The sequence below is a fragment of the Amblyraja radiata genome, chromosome 8 (assembly GCF_010909765.2).
Source record: "Amblyraja radiata isolate CabotCenter1 chromosome 8, sAmbRad1.1.pri, whole genome shotgun sequence".
NCBI classification, from domain to species: domain Eukaryota; kingdom Metazoa; phylum Chordata; class Chondrichthyes; order Rajiformes; family Rajidae; genus Amblyraja; species Amblyraja radiata.
The window spans coordinates 44,003,270-44,024,616 of record NC_045963.1 but is presented as its reverse complement, the minus strand read 5'-3'; the positions used below and the strand labels follow the sequence as shown (position 1 = coordinate 44,024,616).

Below are 21,347 nucleotides of genomic sequence, written 5' to 3'. Positions count from 1 at the left end.
TCTTTACTTTCCTTACTTCTATCTTTTTCTTAAAGCTTTAAAAAAAATAAAAATGAAGCGGTACAAAAAATGTATTAAGATATATGTGTTGTGTGTTATTGTAATTTACCGTACTTCTAATAAAAATAAAATTTAAAAAAAAAATAAATAAATAAAAAAATTCAAAAAGACTCAATTTAAGGCAAGACCGTGTTCAGGACCACTTCGTCCAGCCTGAAAGAGGCTACCTCAGCCATCCGCAATTTTGTCAAGAAATGCTTTGAGTGCATACTGACACCTTTTTGTGTACAAATATTGAATACACCATATCGAGGCAATATCCTCTACTTCCTTAGAAGGCTTAGGAAGTTCAGCATGTCTCCAACAACTCTCACCAACTTCTACAAATGCGCCGTAGAAAGCATTTTATTGGGATGCATCACAGCAGGGTTTGGGAACAGCTCCATTCAAGACCGCAAGAAATTGCAGAGAATTGTGGACGCAGCCCAGACCATTGCACAAACCAACCTCCCATCCATTGATTCCATTTAAACTTGGCAAAGCCACCAGCATAATCAAGAACAAGTATCACCCCTGTCACTCCTTCTTCATCCCTCTCCCATTAGACAAGAGGCACTGAAGTGTGAAAACGCACACCTGCAGGCTTTAAAAAGTAATAATTTTTGCATCCCTCAATGCTTCTATTTCCTTTCTAAGATGTGTTCATGCAGATTATTCAGTATAAATTGGTTCAATACTGCAATGTTCAGTATAAATTAAGTAGAAAGTTATTTTCAGTTCTTATGTTTTTTGAATGATATTGTTGAATGATTCTAGTATTTTGTATTTGCCATTTATACCTCATGATCTCTTTGTTTCTCCAACTCTCTTCGATTCATATCTTCCAAATAATATATGAAATCATTTCCTTATCAGTGTAATACTTTATATCTACTTGGGTTGAAATTAATTTCCCAATTATACATCCATTCACATTAATTAATGTAATTTGTTGCAATCTTCTGCAGTGTTGATTTCCCTGAGGTACAACACTTACCATCAACTCTGAAACACCACCTGCACTCTGCTTCCTATCTTAAACCAGCTAACGATCCTCTCAGTTACTTAACCCCTAATTCTGCCTGTTCTTTCCCTCGTAGTAAGCCCATTATATGTTTTTTAGTAGATTAGACAAATTACATATTTGTTACCTCTTCATTACCTGCACTTGAATTAAGGGGAGATGAACCAGTTGCGTCATACTTGCCAAGAAATGCAGTGGTCAAGTTGAGGATTTTAAGTGCAGTAAGTTGTTGTGATCTACTTGCTTGGAAAGAATGGATGAAGAAATTCAAAGGGGATTTGGATATAACCTTAAAAAGGAGAAACATTGCTTAGCTAATGGTAAATTAATCGGAAACATCGGAGCATTTGGGCAATTAATTTATCGGGCTGACAATGGCAATGAATAGTCTCCCTCTTTACTTATGATTGCATGAAAGTATTTGCTAGATGTAAGAGTTCAAATGTGTCCCTACACCTGTTCTATTCAGGGTTTGAATCTTACATATTCGGATGCATGAATGAGAGGGAGTGGAAATCTTCAAGTGACAATTAAGCTGTATAGAAAGAACTTAAATGTTCAGGGACACAGCTAAACCTTAAACTGAAGAAAGTGATTGATGACCATGTGGTTACGTTATCTTGGTCGGAAAACAAATAGAAAGAAGTTTTTGATTTTTTTGAAAACAAAAGAGGGAAGTTCACCTGTAAGATACTGGGCCCTAATTTCACAGACATTCTGCTAGATTCAAGACTAGCACTTCATGATTTATTTCATGCTAAAACAATGTGCATGTGGTTGAAAACAGTGATATCCAGATTTGTCCATGAAGTTACTCTTATTTATTTATTCATTTTTCTGTACATGAATGTTGCCGAATAAGTCACCATTTATTGCCCATCACTAAATCCTATTGAGATCGCAGTAGTGAGCCCTCATTTGAACTGCTGCAATGTGAAGACGCTCCAACATTATTGTTGGATAGGGAGTTTGAATTATTCTGAATACTGACTTTAAAAAAAGATGGTGTTCATTACTATTGATGGATCTCATTGTTTATTTATTGTCCTCTTCATTCACAACCCTGATTAGTTCTCTTTATCTGCCTGTAGAACTGCGATCTGGTCCAGCAAAGCACAGTTCATGTGGTACAGTCATCTCAACCGACTAGACAAGCAGTGGGTGATTCAAGCTCTAAATATCATGAAAACAAAATGGATCCACTTACGTCAACTAGACCGCAGCGCATCTGTGGTTCCAAGACGTTCTACTGATCTTACTGTTATGCTGGGGAATGAAGTCCAAGGTGGTAATAGACATCCTGAAAATGCAGGTAAAAGCCTTAAAGCATTTTTATTTTTCAGTAATACATTGAATACACTCAATTGATCCTATAGATTAAAAGATTCTTCTTTTTCATATGTTTTATTTGTAGTGAAAGCAAAGTGAAATTAAATATTTTAACTTGAACAACATTAATTCAAGAGGGTACAGGAGAATCATCACCAGTGTTCTGATAAATAGCCTATAACTGGCATTGAAAACAAATTATCTAGTCATTTAATTCACAAATGCATTTGTGAACTTGCTATGTGTGATTTGGCTGCCACATTTCCACAATTACAATTTAACTGTGATCACACTTCAAACGTTGGCTGTAGCACGTTGAGAGTTTCTGAGGCTGCAAATTGTATTATGGAAACGCAGCACTGTCTTTCTCTAATACAACTAGCAGCAGAAGTAAAAAGAGGCATTTTTAAGGAATTGCTACGGATTTTCTATATGCCATTAAGATTTAAAAAGGTAACTTTGATTTAAACCTGGAAGGTTCATTTGGGATATAAATGCATTTCTGTTCTCTGCCAACCATGCAAAGTAAAACTTTTTGTTGATTTTAAAATGGGTACAGAATCCCGAAGGTTTTCAATTTAAACATTAGATCTGTTTTACTATGTAATTTGTGCACACTGTTAAAGATGACTGAATACAATACATTGCACTTTTTACCTCTCAGCAGTCAGCTTCTGTCCTGCAGATTGTTCTGAAATTGGAGTGGAAATCTGCAATGCCTTCAACGATTGTCTTAACAGGTGCAGGCTTGATCTAGTTATCCAAACTAATCTTCTTTACATGTCCAAACTTATCATCGCTAACTCTTATTTAAGTAGTATAACCTTGTTCACTCTATTTACAATAGATTTCAACTGAAGTACTGTAGTTCCAATTCCCAAAGGAGACCCGTTGGCTGTCTGAGTATCACAACAGTGTGAGAATAACCTTCAAATTACAAGGAACATTACCATTCATTTCCAGGTTTAACGACAACTTAACAGGAAGAGTGTTTGCATGAATATATTCAATTAACATCCAAATGTATTTTATCCTTAAAACCAGAACCATAGAATTACAATATGTCCCAACAAACAGCTACAAACCTGAATGTCCGTCACCTAACTGCTTCTGAAAATCACAGCGATAGCGGGGGATGTAAATTTTGGAGATGTGATCCAGTGATCATGGTTCACAAAGTCAAGGGGAAAGTCAGCTGACCATGTGTCAGGAAGAGATTACAACAGCTTGCTCGAGGAGACAGGGTGGGAAGAGGTATATCTTGTCTATATAGAACCCACTGGATCTGTGAGTGCTTACCTCCATTCAGGTACAAGGCTTACTAAATTCTGAGAAACATAGCATTGTTAAATGACTCCTGCAGTATGAAAGACAGCATCTGGTTTAAATATCTGACGGAGCCTCGCGGTCTGGCAATGAAGTCTCGTGGGTCGACCCGATGTCGCTGCAGGGGAACCACTATGAAGGGGGGTGGGGGGTGGGGGAAGAACAATGGAGGACTCGGCCTGGGTGGACTGCTGTGAGGGAGGGGGAAGAACAATGGAGGACCCGGAGTAGGGGGACCACCAGTGAGGGAAGGGGAGGGGTGAGAGGGAGGTGGGGGGCAACAAAGGGGTACCTGGCAGTGGATACTTTGTAACTTTGTCAGCGCCGTATATGTGGCGACTATTTGCATACCTCGGGTATGCAAACACCAAATTTCACTGTGCCTTGTCACATGTGACAAAGTATTCCATATTCCATTCCAAATATTGGCGTAGATCTTGCCAGCCCAGCTTCCTTGCCTAGAATAGTCTTGCATCACACCATCATGTTTGCTCTTAGCTTATCCAGGTGCAGAGTTTCTATCTCTGAGCTTCTTTATCTGGAGTCAGGACACACTCTGACCAGCAGCCAGACCTTGACTGGCATAGTGAGGATATTCCAATCCCAAAACATCCCTGAGAACCTTTAAAAGCTGGAGAAGCTTTGCCAGCTATATATTTTTTTTAAACTGGGGTGGTTTTTAATAGTTTCAGACATTTAAAGTTATTGAACTTTTAAATAAAAGTTTTAAATAAATATTGAACTATTAAATAAAATTGAAGTAAGGAAATAAAATGTAATAAAAATAATGGAACCTAAAACAATTTAAATTAAAAACATTACAACGTTTTTGTTAATGTGACTTATCCTCCCGATTTGCAGGGAGATCCAATCAACAGTAGTCAGTAGAATAGTAAGATTAAACGAGAACTTACCAGTTTGAAGTTTGATCTTGATTTTATGAGGAGTTACGATGAGCGATTACGTGCGTGCGCGTCAATCTTCAAAGCATGCGGTGTTAAATCACAGATAAAAAGAAGACCTGAGAATAGTAAGATTGTGAAGAAACTAGAACTTCCATATGACCTTGATAGTATGAGGGTGGGAGCGGTGGGCACGTAATCACTCATCGTAACTCCTCATAAAATCAAGATCAAACTTCAAACTGGTAAGTTCTCGTTTAATCTTACTATTTTACTTCGGAGTCATGTGAGTGACTAAGTGAAGATTTCAAAGCTCTGTGATTTTACGCCGGTTACGCATCCAGGCGTCACACACTGAATGGATTGACCATGGATGCGTGTAATCATTAAAGCATTCAGACATTACGTAGTTAAGTAAAGAAACTGATGCTTTAAATGAAAGAAATGTTTTTTAAAAAGTTACCCCTCCCAACCTTGGGGGGGAAACTAAGGGACAGAACTTAAAATGGTACGTGCAAACACCCCCAGTCCGGTTATGGGTTTGTTATAAAACCGGTGGACCGTTATTTCATTCGTCCATCCTGCAGCCACTAGGATGTCGTCAAGGGGCACGTCCATAGCTCTTGCTGCTGATGTAGATGCAGCCCTGGTGGAGTGAGATTTATCCATATAAATGTTTACTCCTGCTACCGCCATTACCTCTTTTGACCATCTGGAGATGGTTTGAGTTGACACCTTTTGGTGTGGTTTTTTTATGGCTGATGAGGACCGATTGTTCTGAGCCTCTGAGGTTCTCCGTAACTCTCAGATAGTGGTGTTAGTATGTTACCACCCACACAACCGTTGGTCCTCTGGATATGCCAAGAACTGGATCTCCATCCCTGGCATTCCTGGCCTGCTCTGTTTTATCAGGTTCCTGATTAGGAATGTTATGTTGTTCATATTGGTGGTCATGTAGTCCAACCGTAGCTTTTGCAGTGTCTGGACTCTTTGTCAGCATACCACCTTCAGGGTTAGTTATAGGCGGTCCCCACTGTCAAAGTAGGGTTTGTACCACGCTCACATCCCATGTGTCAGTGTACCTTGGCCTTGGAGGTCTTAAATTGTAAATTCCCTTCATGAATTTTGTTGTAAAGGGGTGCGTTCCTATCGAACTGTGCCCTGCTTCCGGCATCAGATTGGAGGAGAGTGCGCCTCTGGCACTATAGATACACTATAACTTAGTTTATAGTTATAGTACAGTTGATAGGAACTCCAAGACATCCGTTATCCGAACTGTGTTGTATTTGTTCGGACAGTCCTATGCCTTGAAATGGCCTCCTCAGAATCTGCAGACCAACAAGTTATACGTTCATGTAGTGGATGATTGCTCTCTGTAACTCGGGTTCACTAGGAGGTCCCTTGCTCTTGGGTACAGCCATTACTGGCTGGACTATAATTCCCAAAATATTTGGGGACCAGGCTTGAGTAGGCCAATCTGACACTACCAATATGCCTGTGGCTTAGTCTTACTTGATTTTTGTCAAGCATCGGTTTGTGAGACAAATTGGCGGAAAGCATACATAAACATTCCTCCCCAATTGAGGGAGAAAGCATCCTCTGCCTTGCTCCTGGATCCAGCTCGTAGGACACATATCTGGGTAACTAATGGTTAGTCTAGACGCAAACGGATCAACATCTGGTATGCCAAATCGTGTAGTTATTTTGTTAAATACTGTCTGATTCAACATCCATTCTGTGTTGTTATTAAACATTCGTGATCCAGCATCTGTCACCAGTGTTATATCTACCTCGTAGATTTCCCAAATATTCCTCTCGATACACCAGTGCCAAATGAGGTTCGACAATCTGTCGTAAGATACAGATTTTACAGCCACCCTTGTTAATGGATATATGCCACCGCAATGGTGTTATCAATCTGAATTTGAACAAGCACCGGTTGCATATCGCTACAGAGAACCTTGAGTCCATATTGTGCCCCCAACAATTCTGGGTAATTGATTCCATGTGTTGGGGAATTACAGACTCCTGCTCATTCCATCTGCCCCCACAGCTTTAGACTGTGTTGGTGTCTCCCCATCCTTAGCCGCTTGCATAGGTCTGAAGAACCCTCGATGGCTTTCGAGCAAAATTTCCCTGAGCTGTCTCCCATTCGTTATCCACCATAGTTATTCAACAATGGCCTCTGCTGGCAATCCATAGTTTGCCAATTCGGCCTGCATGTAATCTGAGTGTTCGTTCCTTTGCTTGCTGATAGTTCTGGTAATGCCAAGGCCCGTACTGCTGGGAATGCAGCTACTATTTGCCAATTACACTCGCTGTTTGCCTGATAGATGGCTAGAATTTGACTATCAGGTCATTGCAGGCTTAATTAATATTGTCGTTTGCCCCTAGGCAAAGTCACCAACATATTTACTGTTTTTGATAGTAAATTCTAGGTAATCAATTACCCTTGTAGGTGTCAATTTTGATTTAACTGGATGGATGAGGTAACCAATTCTTTCAAACAGGGTTTTGGTTTGCTTGACTGATGCTTCTGCCAATTCTTGGTGACTCCAAAATGAAAATGTCCTCCAAATATGCCATTACTATGTGGTTTTGAGACCTTTGTAGTCCCAGAATTGGTTTCCGTAGTTTAGTCAATAGTCTAGGAGCTGATGTCAACCCATTTGGCAGAGCCATGCCATCCAGTTAAACTTCAAATATCTCCTGTTCTTAATGAATAGACACCGAATAGTATGCATCTTTGAGGTCGATGCATGCCATGTGACCATTTTATAGGAAGCTCCTATAAAACAGTAGTTAGACCGTAACAAAAAATTGCTGTTTCTAAAAGTCTGTACTGCACAAATGAGTTAAACCTGGATGAAGTGACATCCTCCATCTGTCACCTGTCCTGGAAGGCAATCCTGCCCAAAATACTGGGCCTGCCTTGAAGACAATTCCGATCCGAGTTCCAAGTCTGCTTGGAACCTATGTATGTTGTGCAGTAAAAAATAATCACATGTAGTTATCTGTTTTTTAAAACCAGATCTGAAATTCATGTTATTGTCATTTTGAACAAAAACACAAGAGTAAAATTACCAACATGTAACTGGTCCACAATCCCTTGTTTCAGTAAACCCAGACCCACCTACCTCCATGGCTACCGGTGGTCTTGTGGTAAGCCCAAAGGCCCCTGATGCGGGTTCCCTTTCTCTCCTTGATTGGGAGTTGGACTGGTAGGAAGTGTGGATTCCATGTTTCTCCTGACCTCTGCTTGGGTCTTGGTCTGAAAACCTTATCAATTCTGGCATAATTCTGAGTCTGCCTTGAAAGACGACTCTGATCATATTTCCGTGCCCAGCTTTCAAGCTACCACCGGCTTCAGTGAACTGCTTACCCCCTATGGAGGTGTGGGGTGTGTTGTCGCCTACTGATGAAGTTTGCTTGTCGTTGGTACCTTGATTGGTCCGACAGCTTTTGCTTCCTTCTTCTGGTCTTACCTGAAGAGAGGATTCGGCGGCTGGTTTCTCCAAGTCACCCTGATAGTGCTGTTCCCTTGCGGCATTTGTGCGGATATTCTGCCAACTGCTGTCTCTTGAGGCCATATGCATGTGCTTCAGTATGTTCATACTTTAATTCGAGATCAGTTACCTACTGATCTCGAAACCAAATTTCGTTTGAACGTTATGTGAGGTTCAAATGACAAATAAATGGTATTGTATAGTATTGTAATTCGAGATCAGTTACCTACTGATCACTCACACTCCCCTCCATTGAGAGTGAGATTTGTAGGTAGCCCTGAAAACAGGTGCTGCCGCAGGCCCCTGAGGATACCTGCGCTGACATGGCCCCTCCAGCGGGCCTAAATGAGATTCTTGCTTTGGGTCAGACTGAAACTGACCGTGAATGCTCCTCTCCTCAGAGCAGGAGACATTTTCTAGATCTCTATCCAGGGAAGCCCCCAGTGGAACCTGGATGATTGCAGAAGTATTTCTTTTCTTTTGTGCTTATTATTTATTTTATGTAAAGCTCTTTGGTGCAAGTTAACTTAAACAGTGCTATATAAGTAAAAGTTACTTACTTACTTCCTTTCTTCTGCTTGTCCTTGGGAAGGTCCCCCCCCCCCCCCCCCCTGCTTTTGTACTCTATCAGAGTGGTTTCTTCCATATGTACTTCCCCCTCCAATGGGGAAGACATTGGGTTGCCCTATTATGCGAGGCTCCTGGTATTGCCTGCTGCTGTAGGCCCCGGGCTGACACAGCTCTCTCCTTAGAGCAGGTCATTGTTGAAGCAACTTCTCCAAAAAGTTGCTCCTATGTGGGAGAGTCGTCCTCAGATGCTCTCCGTTGAGGGAGGGTATCCCTTTCCCTCCCCGGACTCTTCTTGCGGGTGGATTTTCCCGTACTGCAGGACCACCAACGGAGCTCTCCTCCTGCAACAAGTCTCCTGCCGGTTCTGCTGGCACTATGTCGGGAAACACTGTTGCTCGCTACTGGGAAATGCTGCGGTCTTCGGCAGCCGACTTCCCCGCGGACCGTCCCCTCGACATCTGGGCCCTGAAACTACAAAAAGTTTCAAGCCCGAAAGAATGCAGGTAAGTGATTCAACTTTCCTTACCTGCTCATCCTAACGGCCTGGGAGGACGCAGTGCCTCTGCCAGTCCGTCGCGCATTGCGTTCAGACGTAATGACGCGCAAGCAGACGGACGGCCCTTCTTCACGTAGTCACTCACGTGACTCCGAAGTAAAATCCTGCCTTATATAATCATTGACCTGCCTTCAGAGCACTTTACAGGGCAGATTACCATTGTTAAACTGGAAGCAAGCAAATTCATTCTAAAACATTCACTTATCCATGTCCTTCAGAGATGCTACTTGACCCTTTGAGTCACTCCAGAACTTAGTTTTTTTTAAACCAGTACCTGCAGTTCTTGATTTCTTTTTTCAGAAATATTATTGAGTTTAATATTTCTACCAATTTCACTTTTCTAAGCCCTCTCCCCTCATCATGTTGGAGTTACTCTCTCTCTCTCTTTAGTATTAGTATATAAGTTGTAATATAATTTTACACAATATGTCTTTGTCCCTGAGCATATTGCAGGATAACATCCAGGAGTCCATCGGGTGGTGCTACCGCAGTGGCTGCCTCGCCAGCAGCTGTTAGTCCTTTCACCCTTTTTGTTATTTTTAGTGTGTCTAAATGTATGTTTTAAATGTTTCTTAGTATGTCTTTTGTGAGGGGTGGTGGGGGGGAATAGGGAGGAACCGTTTTTCAGTCACTTGCCTGGATGGAGATGCGTCTTTTCTCTGTGTCACATCTTCGCCTCCCCCTCGTGGCCTACCAACAGGATTGGCACGGCCTTTCGTACCGGAAACCGCCCCAGAGCTTCAGCAGCGGTGCAGCACTGAATTACCATCGTGGAGCGGCGTTGGAGCCTGCTGACTTTAACACCATGGAGCTGTGGTCTGCGGAGCTTCTAGCCCCAGGCTGTGCTGGCTTTAACATCGCGGAGCGAGGCGTTCCCTTGCCGGGGATCGCCAGTGTTGGAGCTCCGCCCAGCTCGGCCTGTGGACTTCGGAAGTCGCGGTCTTCAGTAGGAAGTGGTCGATTCGGAAACTCCAAGCCGCGACTGTGTTCCGACGCCGGAGTTTCGATCATCCTGGAGGGAGGGCCTCTACATCCGGCCGTCTGTAGCGGCGACTGCGGAGGGTTCAAAGGCCCAGACCACGGGTGAACGGAGGAAGATGACTGAACTTTATTGCCTTCCATCACAGTGGGAAACTTTGATTCCGCTGTGGTGGTTGTTTATGATAAACTCTTTCATGTATTGTGTCCTTTTTATTTGTATGGCTGTATGGTAACTCAAATCTCACTGTACCAATTGGTGCAAGTGACAATAAATGTGAAATTGAACTTGAGTCGTGATGCATGTTGAAACAATGACAGAAAAGAAACGGCATATTATATTAGGTAGACAAAAGTGCTGGAGAAACTCAGCGGGTGCAGCAGCATCTATGGAGCGAAGCAAATAGGCAACGTTTCGGGCCGAAACCCTTCTTCAGACAATGTTTCGACCCGAAACTTTGCCTATTTCCTTCGCTCCATAGATGTTGCTGCACCCGCTGAGTTTCTCCAGCACTTTTGTCTACCTTTGATTTTCCAGCATCTGCAGTTCCTTCTTAAACGGCATATTATATTACCCTGTTCCAAGCTGGAGAGGAAATTGTATTGCAGGAGCCCAAAGGCAATAATTGCATGATTACTCCTAGTACCAGCGCTATTGTGTACAGATAGGCCAAGTTAATGCAGGGTATTAGTGGAAGTGGAACTATCAGTCTAATATGTGAGAGGGACCACTGGCAGGTTAATCCACCACTTTAAATAGCCCTGATGTACAGGTGAATTGTAGAATCTGGGAGCACTCAATGAGAATGTTAGGTGAATAAAGTAGGATTGGTACTTGATGCTTGGTGTGGGCTGGATGGGGTGTTTTTGTGCTGAATGACTCAATGATGCCTACCTAACATTGCGTGAGACCAGACCAACAGTGGAGAGACCAGTTCACAGCAGAAGCATTGGCCTGAATGTGATCCCAGTTTGTTTTGCAGGTCACATAGCCACAGTTAGGCTCATGGAGATGCTTTAGGTGGTGGAGAGGACTGTGCCCACGATAGATTGGGCTAAGTCCACCTCTCTCAATTTACAGAGGCCAATTAATCTACAAAGCAGACAGAAGGTAGACAAAATGCTGGAGTAACTCAGCAGGTCAGGCAGCATCTCTGCACAGAAGGAATGGGTGATGTTTCGGGTCGAGACCCTTCTCAAATTTAAAACTGCAGTTCTTTCCCCTTCTCTCCAGAGATGCTGCCTGACCCGCTGAGTTACTCCAGCATTTTGTGTCTACCTTCGATTTAAACCAGCATCTGCAGTTCTTTCCTATACATTTATTCTACAACACACATGTCTTTAGGATGTGGGAAGAAACCAGAGCACCCAGAGGAAAGCCACCCAGAGGAGAGCGGTCACAGGGAGAACATGCAAACTCCAAATAGCACCCAGGATTGAATCTGGGTCTCTGGCGATGTGAAGCATAGCGATGGTCTTCTAGTTGTGTCACTGTGCTTCCGCCCCCAGCAATAGAACGGCGAACAAGGAGAAGCCTCACAGAGCAGGATAAGTTCCTGCAAGATGGAGTGGGCAGGAGATTGTCTCGTCTGTTAGCTTATTGCAGTGTATTAAAAGGTTTATGTAAAACCTACCAACTCTGTCATTAAATGGAATCAAGGCTTTGAAGTGGATGATCAGACATGACATAAATGGCGGAGCAGACTCCAGGGCCAACTGCTACTCTTTTTTTATGTTGCTGTGCTCTTATCTAGAACAGTACAACACATGAACAAGCCCTTTAGCCCACAATACATGTGCCGAATACCATGACAGGTTAAACTCATCTTCTCTGCCTGTACGTGATCCATATCAATCTATTCACTGTATGTCCTTGTGCTATCTAAAATGCCACCATCTACTTCTACCGCCATCTCTGGCAGTGTGTTTCAGGCACCCACCACTCTGTGTGTATTTAAAAAAGAAACTTGCTCCGCACATCTCCTTTGAACTTTGCCCCTCTCACCTGAATGCTATGCCCTCTAGTCGTTGACATTTCCACCCAGGAAACTAGATTCTGACTGCTGTATAATTTTAGATTATAATTTTATAATTATATAGCCTCTGATAATTTGTTATACTTCTATCAAGTCTCCCCTCAGCCTCTGATGCTCCAGAGAAAACAAATCAAGTTTGTCCAACCGCTCATAGCTAATACCTTCTAATCCAGCCAGCATTCTGGCAAATCTCTTCTGCACCTTCTCCAAAGCGTCTACATCCTTCCTGTAATGGGATGACCATATGTTCTTGTGACATCAGCGTCTGCCACAAAGTGGGGAAATAAAAGTTTTGTCTTTGGCTGTCAAGGTGATTATAGTCATTTTTAAGGCATTCAATCCCTTTCAGGCTATATTTAGAGATGTAAGCAGCACCTCGCAGTTTGCAGATGTCACTGACATTCGGTGCTCTAAGAGACCAACAGGAGGAGTGAACGTGAAGCTTTATAAGGATTGTAAATGTATCACTGCTGATATGGTCTTGTAAACCAATTAGTTCAAGGGCAATTAGGGTAAACAATAATTTGCAGCTTTTCTGAGATGTCCAGATACACAAATGAATATAAGAACTCTGCACGGTAGTGTTGACTGCAGGCACATTCACTGCATGCCCTTCATGTGAACTTGGTTGTTTTCATGAAGTGAACAGCATTCCACTCCCCATGTGTGCAGTTTATGTATGACCACTGGCGCACATCATGCAAGATTAATTCCAGTTCACTTGAGAGTGGTCATGATTTTTCATCCTGGGGCAGTCCTTTGTTTCAGCCTGTATTTGAAGCATCAATGCAAGTCAGATATCAGCTACCGGACAACAAATTCAATTACTCATGATCAGGTCAACACTCTTGTCCAGAACTCGCTCACATGTGTGCAGCAGGTCTCTATCAAATCCATAGAGGAAGAATCTTCTCAGGTAAGTTTCCACAGCCTTCCTGGCAGTGGATCTTAGCAGTTTGTGATTGAGTGGGTATCAACATTTATGGTTCTGTGCCGTGTAACCTTTTGGAACAGCACATTTGGAACAACTTTTAAATCTACCTATCTGGTGGCAAGCGAAGTAGCAGTGAGACAAGGAACAGAAAGAGGAAGAGAAAAAATGAGGGGAGACGAAAGAGGTCCAACAGAAATTGGAAAAAATGGATATTCAACTAAGAGATTGGATAGGCTGGGTTTGTTTTCTTTACATTGAAGGAGACTGAGAGGGTGACCTGATCAAACTTTGTAAAATTATGAGAGGCATAGATCAGGTAGAAAGTCAAAATATTTTCTTATGGTAGGGTGTATCAAAAATAAGAGTGCATAGGTTTATGGTGAGAGGAAGCGTTTTAAGGGGACCCAAGGAGAAACACAGAGTGGCTGATATCTGGAACTTGCTGCCAGAGAGGTGATGAAGTCAGATACAGTCACTACTTTTAAGAAATTTGGACAGACACTTAAATAGGCAAGACTTTAAAGAATACAGAGCTACTGCAGGTAAATATGATTAGTGTAAATTGGCAAAATGGTCATCATGGAAGCTGTGCAACTCTATGTTCTAAGTTTACTGATCATAAGTGACATCAAACATCTCATTTACACCTCGCAGTTTTACTGATCTTGCCTTTCCTCAATGAGGCGGCACAGTCATGCAGCTAGAGGAGCTGATGGCTCATATGACAGTGACATGGGTCTCATCCTGACCTCTGTTGAAGTCTGCATCGCCATGTTCTTAGATCAATACTCTTTCTCTGCATCCATGTCCTTGGAGCAATACCCCTGCCACTTTTCTTTGCCACGACTAACCATTGTCTCTTCAGCATGTGCCTGAAGGATCCTCGGGCTCTCTGCAGACACAGGAGGTCTATTCTCTGTTGCCAGACATGTGCATTGTCAGAAAATCTTGCAATTTGGTCTCTTATATGTTCAGCTGTTCCTCAGAGTATTACAGCATACTACTTCTTTAAATATGTGATGGCTACTGCTCACTGATGATTTCCGCTTGTGATTATAAATTCCCAGCCGATGTATGTAGCCATTGAATAGCACAGGTGAATACACAAATATGTAAAATGACAGACAGGACCGACAGGTACATCTGTCCAATCAGACAACAAACCCCTTATCAACAGCAGGGGATGTGTCTAAATTGGTCGAGCTGTCACGCAGAATGATTCAGATGTCCTTGCCAGTGATGTCCACATTTTAAATGTAAATAAAAGAAAACTTGGATGATGGACATCATTCAGGGTGGAAAAGTCACCCAGTCTAGCCGATGTGTACCCTGGGTCATTAAAAGCAAGAACAGAAATGGCAGAAGTTCTGCTCAGAGCCTCTGAATCTTCCACAGACATGGTACTGGAGTAGGTAATGGTTATGAATGTTACCGCCTTCCTGAGAGTGATCCCATGGAAAGTGACTGGCTCAGATGGAGTCATCGAATTCAGGAAGCAGGGTGGAATACATGTTTCTGTCTGTATCAGGAAGAAAAAATATCCAATCAGATGCCACATTTCTGAATGCACTGCCAGCAAATATGGTGAGAGGGAAATAAATAAATATTTGAAGTGTAAATATATCCAGTCCTATGGAAAAAACAACAAAGGTTTGGCACTGATTTAAAGAAATGGCACAGGCATAATGGATTGAGCAGCATCCTTTGGTGCTGTACCATCTCCTGAATCCATAATTCTGGTCCTGTGTATTCTGAACCAAATAAGTTAATTATTTTTATGCAAATTGCATTCATGATGTTACCTCATGACATTTTCTTTCCCTAGCCATAAATAAAATACTTATTAACTATACCATTCTCATAAGATTTCTGCTTTTCTTCTTTGCCTTCTTTGCTAAAATATTCCTGGGAAACGACCTCTTGACTTCATGTAAGATCAAGTGATTTTTGTAAAACATTAGCATAATGGAACATTTTCTAAAGTGTGATGATTTACATGTGGTTTAGGGGATATAAAATACAAATGGGCAAATTTATGGTATTCAAAGACCAAGGGACAAAATCTCCTTCGCTTGATTTTTAAAGTGCTGATGAGAATAATGGCATTTTCACCTTATGGGCCAGCCTTAAGATTCATTCAGAAGGGATGTGCTAGCTAATAGAGCTGCATTTTGGGAATGGTTGTCTACTTTTGTCTTAATTAACTGTCAGTAAAATGTCTAATTACCTGATTGTTACTGTGCTGTTTGTGCAAATTGCAGACCACAGCCATTTGATCCCTCCCTTTTGGAGTTCAGCGATGTGTCCCAGTAGATGGGGCATTCTGGTAGGTCAGGATATGCATCACTTCTTAAGGCAGTGGTTATTTAAATTCCATTAACTTAGATCTGACAGCTTGCATCCTCAGTCTATGCAGACATTTATAGTGGTTACAAATTTAATTCCCTACAGCACAGTGGAATGTTGACTTTTCATAAAATTGGCTGTCGCAAGAGCAATGAGGGAACTAGAAACAGTGACATAAAATTATTTCAGCACTTTTGGGAGCAAGAACGGAACCCTGAGATTCCTTGAGGTGCACACGGTGATGAAAGATATGAAGCTGATAAAATATATAGATGACAAATAATAATTGCCAGGAAATATTCATTGACATTACAAATATATTAAGAGATAAAAGGGTGGTTAGGAAAAGAATAGGTCACCTTAAAGATCAGTATGGCCATCTTTGTTAGAGGCATAAGAGATGGGGGAGGTATTAAATGATCTATTTTTATTGAGGAAAAGGTCATGGAAGAAAAGGAATTAATGCATTGGAATTGTTATGCTTTAGTTCATATATAATGGCCAGAGGAGGTAATGGAGGTTTAAAGCACAATGATCCCCTGGGCCTGACTAAATGCAGCATCAGATATTCTGGAAAGCTAGGGAGGAAATTGCAGAGATCCTTGCAGAGATATTTGCATCATCTTTAGCCACAGATGAAATTGGAGACTGGAGGGTTGCTAATGTGGCATTATATTAAGAAGGGCAACAAGGACAAGCCAGGGAACTGTAGGTTGGTGAGTTTTACGCCATCGGTGGGAAAGATGGAAGGGATTCTAAGGGACAGGATCAACAAGCATTTAGATAGGCATGGACTGATTAAGGACTGGCAGGCTGACCTCTACCGGGCCAAGGCCAGCGCCAGCTCTCGGCCACCTCCTCCTACTTAAGGGCCTGTCCCACGAGCATGCGACTCCATGCGGCAAGCGCGACCTAAAGGGCCTGTCCCATGAGCATGCGACTGCATGCGGCAAGCGTGACCAAACCAGAAGCGGGGGCCGCGCGGAGGTCGAGTAAGTGACATGAAATTCGAGCGAAGTCCGCGGGAAGTTCGCGCGTGACGTACGGCGTCGAGGCGGTGCATACGGCGTCGAGGTGGCTGCGGGCCGGCAGGCTGTTGCCCCGCGGAACTTTTGAACACGGTCAGTTTTTCGGAGCCCCGCGCGATGTCGGGACCAGCTCCGCACAACTCCATACGGCTCTGGCGATCGAAGTGGGACCGGCCCCGCGAGGCCGTACGGCTCAAGCGACCACGTTAGGTCGCGCTTGCCGCATGTAGTCGCTTGCTCGTGGGACAGGCCCTTTAGGTCGCGCTTGCCGCATGGAGTCGCATGCTTCTGGGACAGGCCCTTTATCCTTGGACCATGACCCCACAAATGAGCACCAGGCCATAATCTCACAGACCATTTCTGATATTATCACTTCCGCTGTCTGCCACAGCCTCCAACCATATCATTACCGGTTTTACCTTGTAGTAAATGCCTACTTTGTGGTAAATGCCTACTTTTGTAGTAAATGCCTACTATGTTCTGTGTGCTGAAGCAAAGCAAGAATTTCATTGTTCTATCTGGGACACACGATCATAAACTCACTTGAACTTGAACTTGAACTTCTCCCTAAAATTCATAAACACAATTGCCCTGGCAGACCCATTATTTCTGCCTGCTCCTGTTCCACTGAAATAATTTCCACGTACTCAACTCCATCTTATCCCCCCTGGTCCACTCTCTCATCTTTACTGTGGACATTCAGTCACTCAACACCTCCATCCACCAACAGGAAGGCCTTAAAGCCCTCCGTTTCTTCCTTGAACGAAGAAGCAGCCAATTTCCCTCTACTAACACTCTGCTCTGCCTAGGGGAGCTGGTCCTCACTCTTAACAACTTCTCCTTTGATTCCTCCCACTTCCTCCAAATCAAAGGCATAGGATGGGCACTTGCATGGGCCCCAGTTATCCCTGCCTCTTTGTTGGGTACATTCAACAATCCCTGTTCCAGGCGTACACTGGCCCCATCCCCAAATTGGTAGTAAAGTGGGCATCGAGGAGGGAAAGCTTCCAACAGGATCTAGATCAGTTGGGAAGGTGGGCCAAGGAATGGCAAATAGAATTTAACTCTGACAAGTGGACCCAATGTTCTCAATATCATCCTTAATGCTCTTCCTCCACTTTAAATGATTGTATGCCAGGAATTTCCAGTAATCAGTGATATGTTGCATTTCTTCAACATCTTTGGTTCTTTTTCTGCATTCGCCTTGTAATCTATTCCCATACTACAGCTCAGAAGAAAGGCTTGTTTTGGAAGTGTTATGTTGAACAAATCAGTGTCCTCTCCCATGCCAACATTTACATTATTGACACTCGAGCTGGATCGACTGACCGTACACACACACACACAAACACATCGCAAAGGCGGGGGCCAGGGAAAGCGGGGGAACGCTGTCTGAAATTCACACCCGCGATGAAGAGGAAGGTTAAAGACGGCTGCACAGTGCACGGTAAGTGCTTTAGAGAGCGCGGAGGGGGGGAGGGGGGGAGAGAAGGGGAGAGAAAGGGAGAGAGAAGGAGAGGGAAGGAGAGAGAAGGGGGGGGAGACATTTTGACGAAATATAATAAAGTTTAGCGGGCATTTTACCTACCAGGTCGGTTTTCCTTGGTCCTGAAAACTCCAATGAGCCAATTATAATGCCCGGTCAGTGAAGGAGATTGCCTACAGCTGCCCTCGACTGCCTGCAACTAAATAGCGACCCCACTCCACTGCACTACGAGTTAAAAAGAACCATGCCGACCAAATTTTACTCGCAGAAAATTTTTCAACATGCTGAAAAAATTTCCGCGACACGAGTATTCGGGAACTTCCCTCGAGCATGAAGGAGAGTTCCAGTGACCTGATAGGACCTCCTAGGACCACCGGTCGACCATGCTGCGAGTTTGAATCAATGGCAAACTCTTCTAAACTCGCAGATTAGGTCACCGCAGTGGGACAGCCCCTTGATCCTGCATTTTGCTTGGTGTCTCATGAAGATTGTGATCAATGCGCCGAGGAATCTAAGCAAGACAAACTCTGATGCTAGACTTCCAAATCAGTAGGTAAGTTGAGGACTTCCATGACATTAGCCAGCAAAACGCACCCCATTATGAATGCTTTCATCAACTGCTTCACTGAAAGTAAAAGGACATGTATTTAGATCACACTCTGTGTGACTTCAAGCAAAAGCAATGTGCTACATTTTTTGAAATGTTATTGTAATGCAGAAAATGTCACAACTAATTGCTTATTAACAAGTCGGTCAATACTGCTTAAAATATTGGGGAGACCACCCTGTCCTTTTCCAAATATTGTCAATTACCTGACAACTGACAAACATTGTCGATTTTACAGCCTTAATTCAACATCTTACCTGAAAGATGCTACTTCTAACAGGACAGCTATCCCTCAGTGTGTATCAAGGTATCAGCTGAGATATGTAGGTAGACAAAAATTCTGGAGAAACTCAGCAGGTGAGGCAGCATCTATGGAGTGAAGGAAATAGGCAATGTTTCGGGTCGAAACCCTTCTTCAGACTGATGTGAAGGGGGGGGGAGGAAGAAAGGACTGATGTGGGGTGGGGGGGGGGGGGGGAGAAAGGAGGAGGTGGAGGCAGAGGGCTGAGGGAGAGCTGAGAAGGGGAGAAGAAGAGAAGAAAGTATGGACTACCTGAAATTAGAGAAGTCAATGTTCATACCGCTGGGGTGCAAACAGCCCGAGATGTCAATGTTCATACTGCTGGGGTGCAAACTGCTGAGATATGTAAGCTGTTTATTCAATGAAAGGATACTGTATTTAGAAACAAATTAGCTGGTAGAACTCCTGTGAAGGCCATATTTTCATTACATGGCCTTTTATCTTTCAGGTTCAAGGCGTTACCACAGTTTTTATGTCTATTGCAAGACTGTGTGCAAGGCTGTGCAGCCTGGAAAACTCAGAGTCCGTTGCAGTACTTGTCAGCATGGAACGTTGACTTTAACCATGGTGAGCTAGAATACTTTGTTAGCATAATTGGTGATTAAAGTTGTTATGTTTGATGCTGTGGTGTCACATGCTATGAGAATTCTTGAAGGTTTATTTCACTCTTTTAAAAACAAATTGGCTCAAAATGTTTTGTCAATGATCAGTGTTGCCCATTGACATTTTTTTGTTGTTGGATTTATCGTATCCTGTTCTTTTAGTGGTAACATGGAGGAGAAGTTACCACATTGAATGGAATCAAAAGGAGATTGAGCTACACAATGGCTGAATAAGTGAGGACTGGGGCTAAACCACATTCCTCAGCTTGGCCTGCTGTCAAAGCACAATATTTTTTGAGAGAAAATATTAAAACAGGTAAACTACATTTTATAAGAAACAAAAAACAAGATAATACACACATTAAAAAAAATTATAACTCAAATTTCAGCGCAAGCCTTTTGAAAATAAAGTGTTTAAAATGGTGGCTGGGTTGATTATCAAGCAAGCTTGCATGTGTTGATGCAGTGTTTTAAAAATAGTTTTAACATCTCATCATTATGTGATCCTCGGACTAATGACTCATTGAGGAAATGGCTCACTTCACGAGGGTCTTAGTTTACAATGCATCCTGTGACCCAATCTGCTTGTGATGCGCTGGCCTCACAATACAAACGCTGCATTATTTTCTGGCCATAATAAGCACATACTTTCAGCTCTGCCGGTGACTGTTATGGAGGAGAAGTGTCAGCTTGTGGCATAGTGACAAACTAGCTTTATCTAAAATCTCAAATGCCAATCTGTCAAAGTCAATAAAGCGTGAAAGACAAAGACAGAAGTGACACAACGTTATAAAGTACATGGTGCAACACCTAATGGTTTTGTGCCTTATGAGTGTAGCTATCTTGTTTTGTGTGCTTATGGGGGTTGGTTAATTTCCTTCTGGTTTTCAACTTTCATTTGTTTCTTGGGGATGCATTATAAGTGCGAATGTAGTTGAGATATTTAAAGTGGCTGCAATCTATAATTGAAATAGCAATTCTATCACCTGCAATCTAATATTTTCAGAGTTAAATTTAGGTCTCAAAATTAATTTCAAGCGTAGTAGGCATCCCTTGCAGCTCATAAGGACTACCGTTTGAATCTGTTCAGATTAAAAAAGACCAAGTCTGCATATTGCAAAAGCTGCTGCAGATTCCTTCTTAACTGCCAAATGACAATTAAACCAAGGTATCCAGGGGCAGTGACAGGCAGGGAAGATATTTGTCACCCTTACAGATCTGAAAAGAAGTAACTCGATGTATTAAGTAAACAAATTATTTTTTTTACAAGCGTCCTTCGGAGTTCTGCAGATGTATCAAACTACTTCAGACAAAGTACCATTCCTCTAAACCAGCGCAGCTTGAAATGGTACTACAATTTAAAAACTTGTCAAAATCATTCCCAAGGTATTATGCCTCGTTAAAAGCAGTTGTTTTCCAGCAATTTAGTGCACCTGCAGATCTAGTTCCTGGAAGGTTACGATTCAGGCTCCATCTGTTTGCCCAAGTGGGCACTTGTAGGATTTTACTACATTGAATTCCTTGGTCAGCACCATAAAACAAAAATCTATCACATCTTTTTTCTTACAAAAACTTGCAGCTTTCAGTTTGAAGAATGCCAAAAGATTTGCAATTATTTACCTGGTAAATGGTAAAATAAACATTCCTTTATTGAGGCAGATACAAACGTAATGACTGCTGCGAGAATTGGCAGAATTTGGCTTTGACAAGATTCCATGTGACGTATTTGAAAAGGTGGCATGTTTTAAATTCCACAAATGCCCATTCTAAGGGTTAG

General features: G+C 42.6%; 1 protein-coding gene across 3 annotated transcripts in view; it reads left to right on the top strand.

Moving 5' to 3' along the window:
- prkn (parkin RBR E3 ubiquitin protein ligase) overlaps positions 1-21,347 on the top strand; it is an 833,127-nt gene that overhangs the window by 215,394 nt on the left and 596,386 nt on the right. For all 3 annotated transcript variants that reach the window (XM_033025724.1, XM_033025722.1, XM_033025723.1), the window contains 2 exons: positions 2,155-2,375; positions 19,417-19,535. In XM_033025724.1, the coding sequence (XP_032881615.1) occupies positions 2,186-2,375; positions 19,417-19,535 (309 nt within the window). In that variant the 5' untranslated portion in view covers positions 2,155-2,185. The remainder of the gene's footprint in view (positions 1-2,154; positions 2,376-19,416; positions 19,536-21,347) is intronic.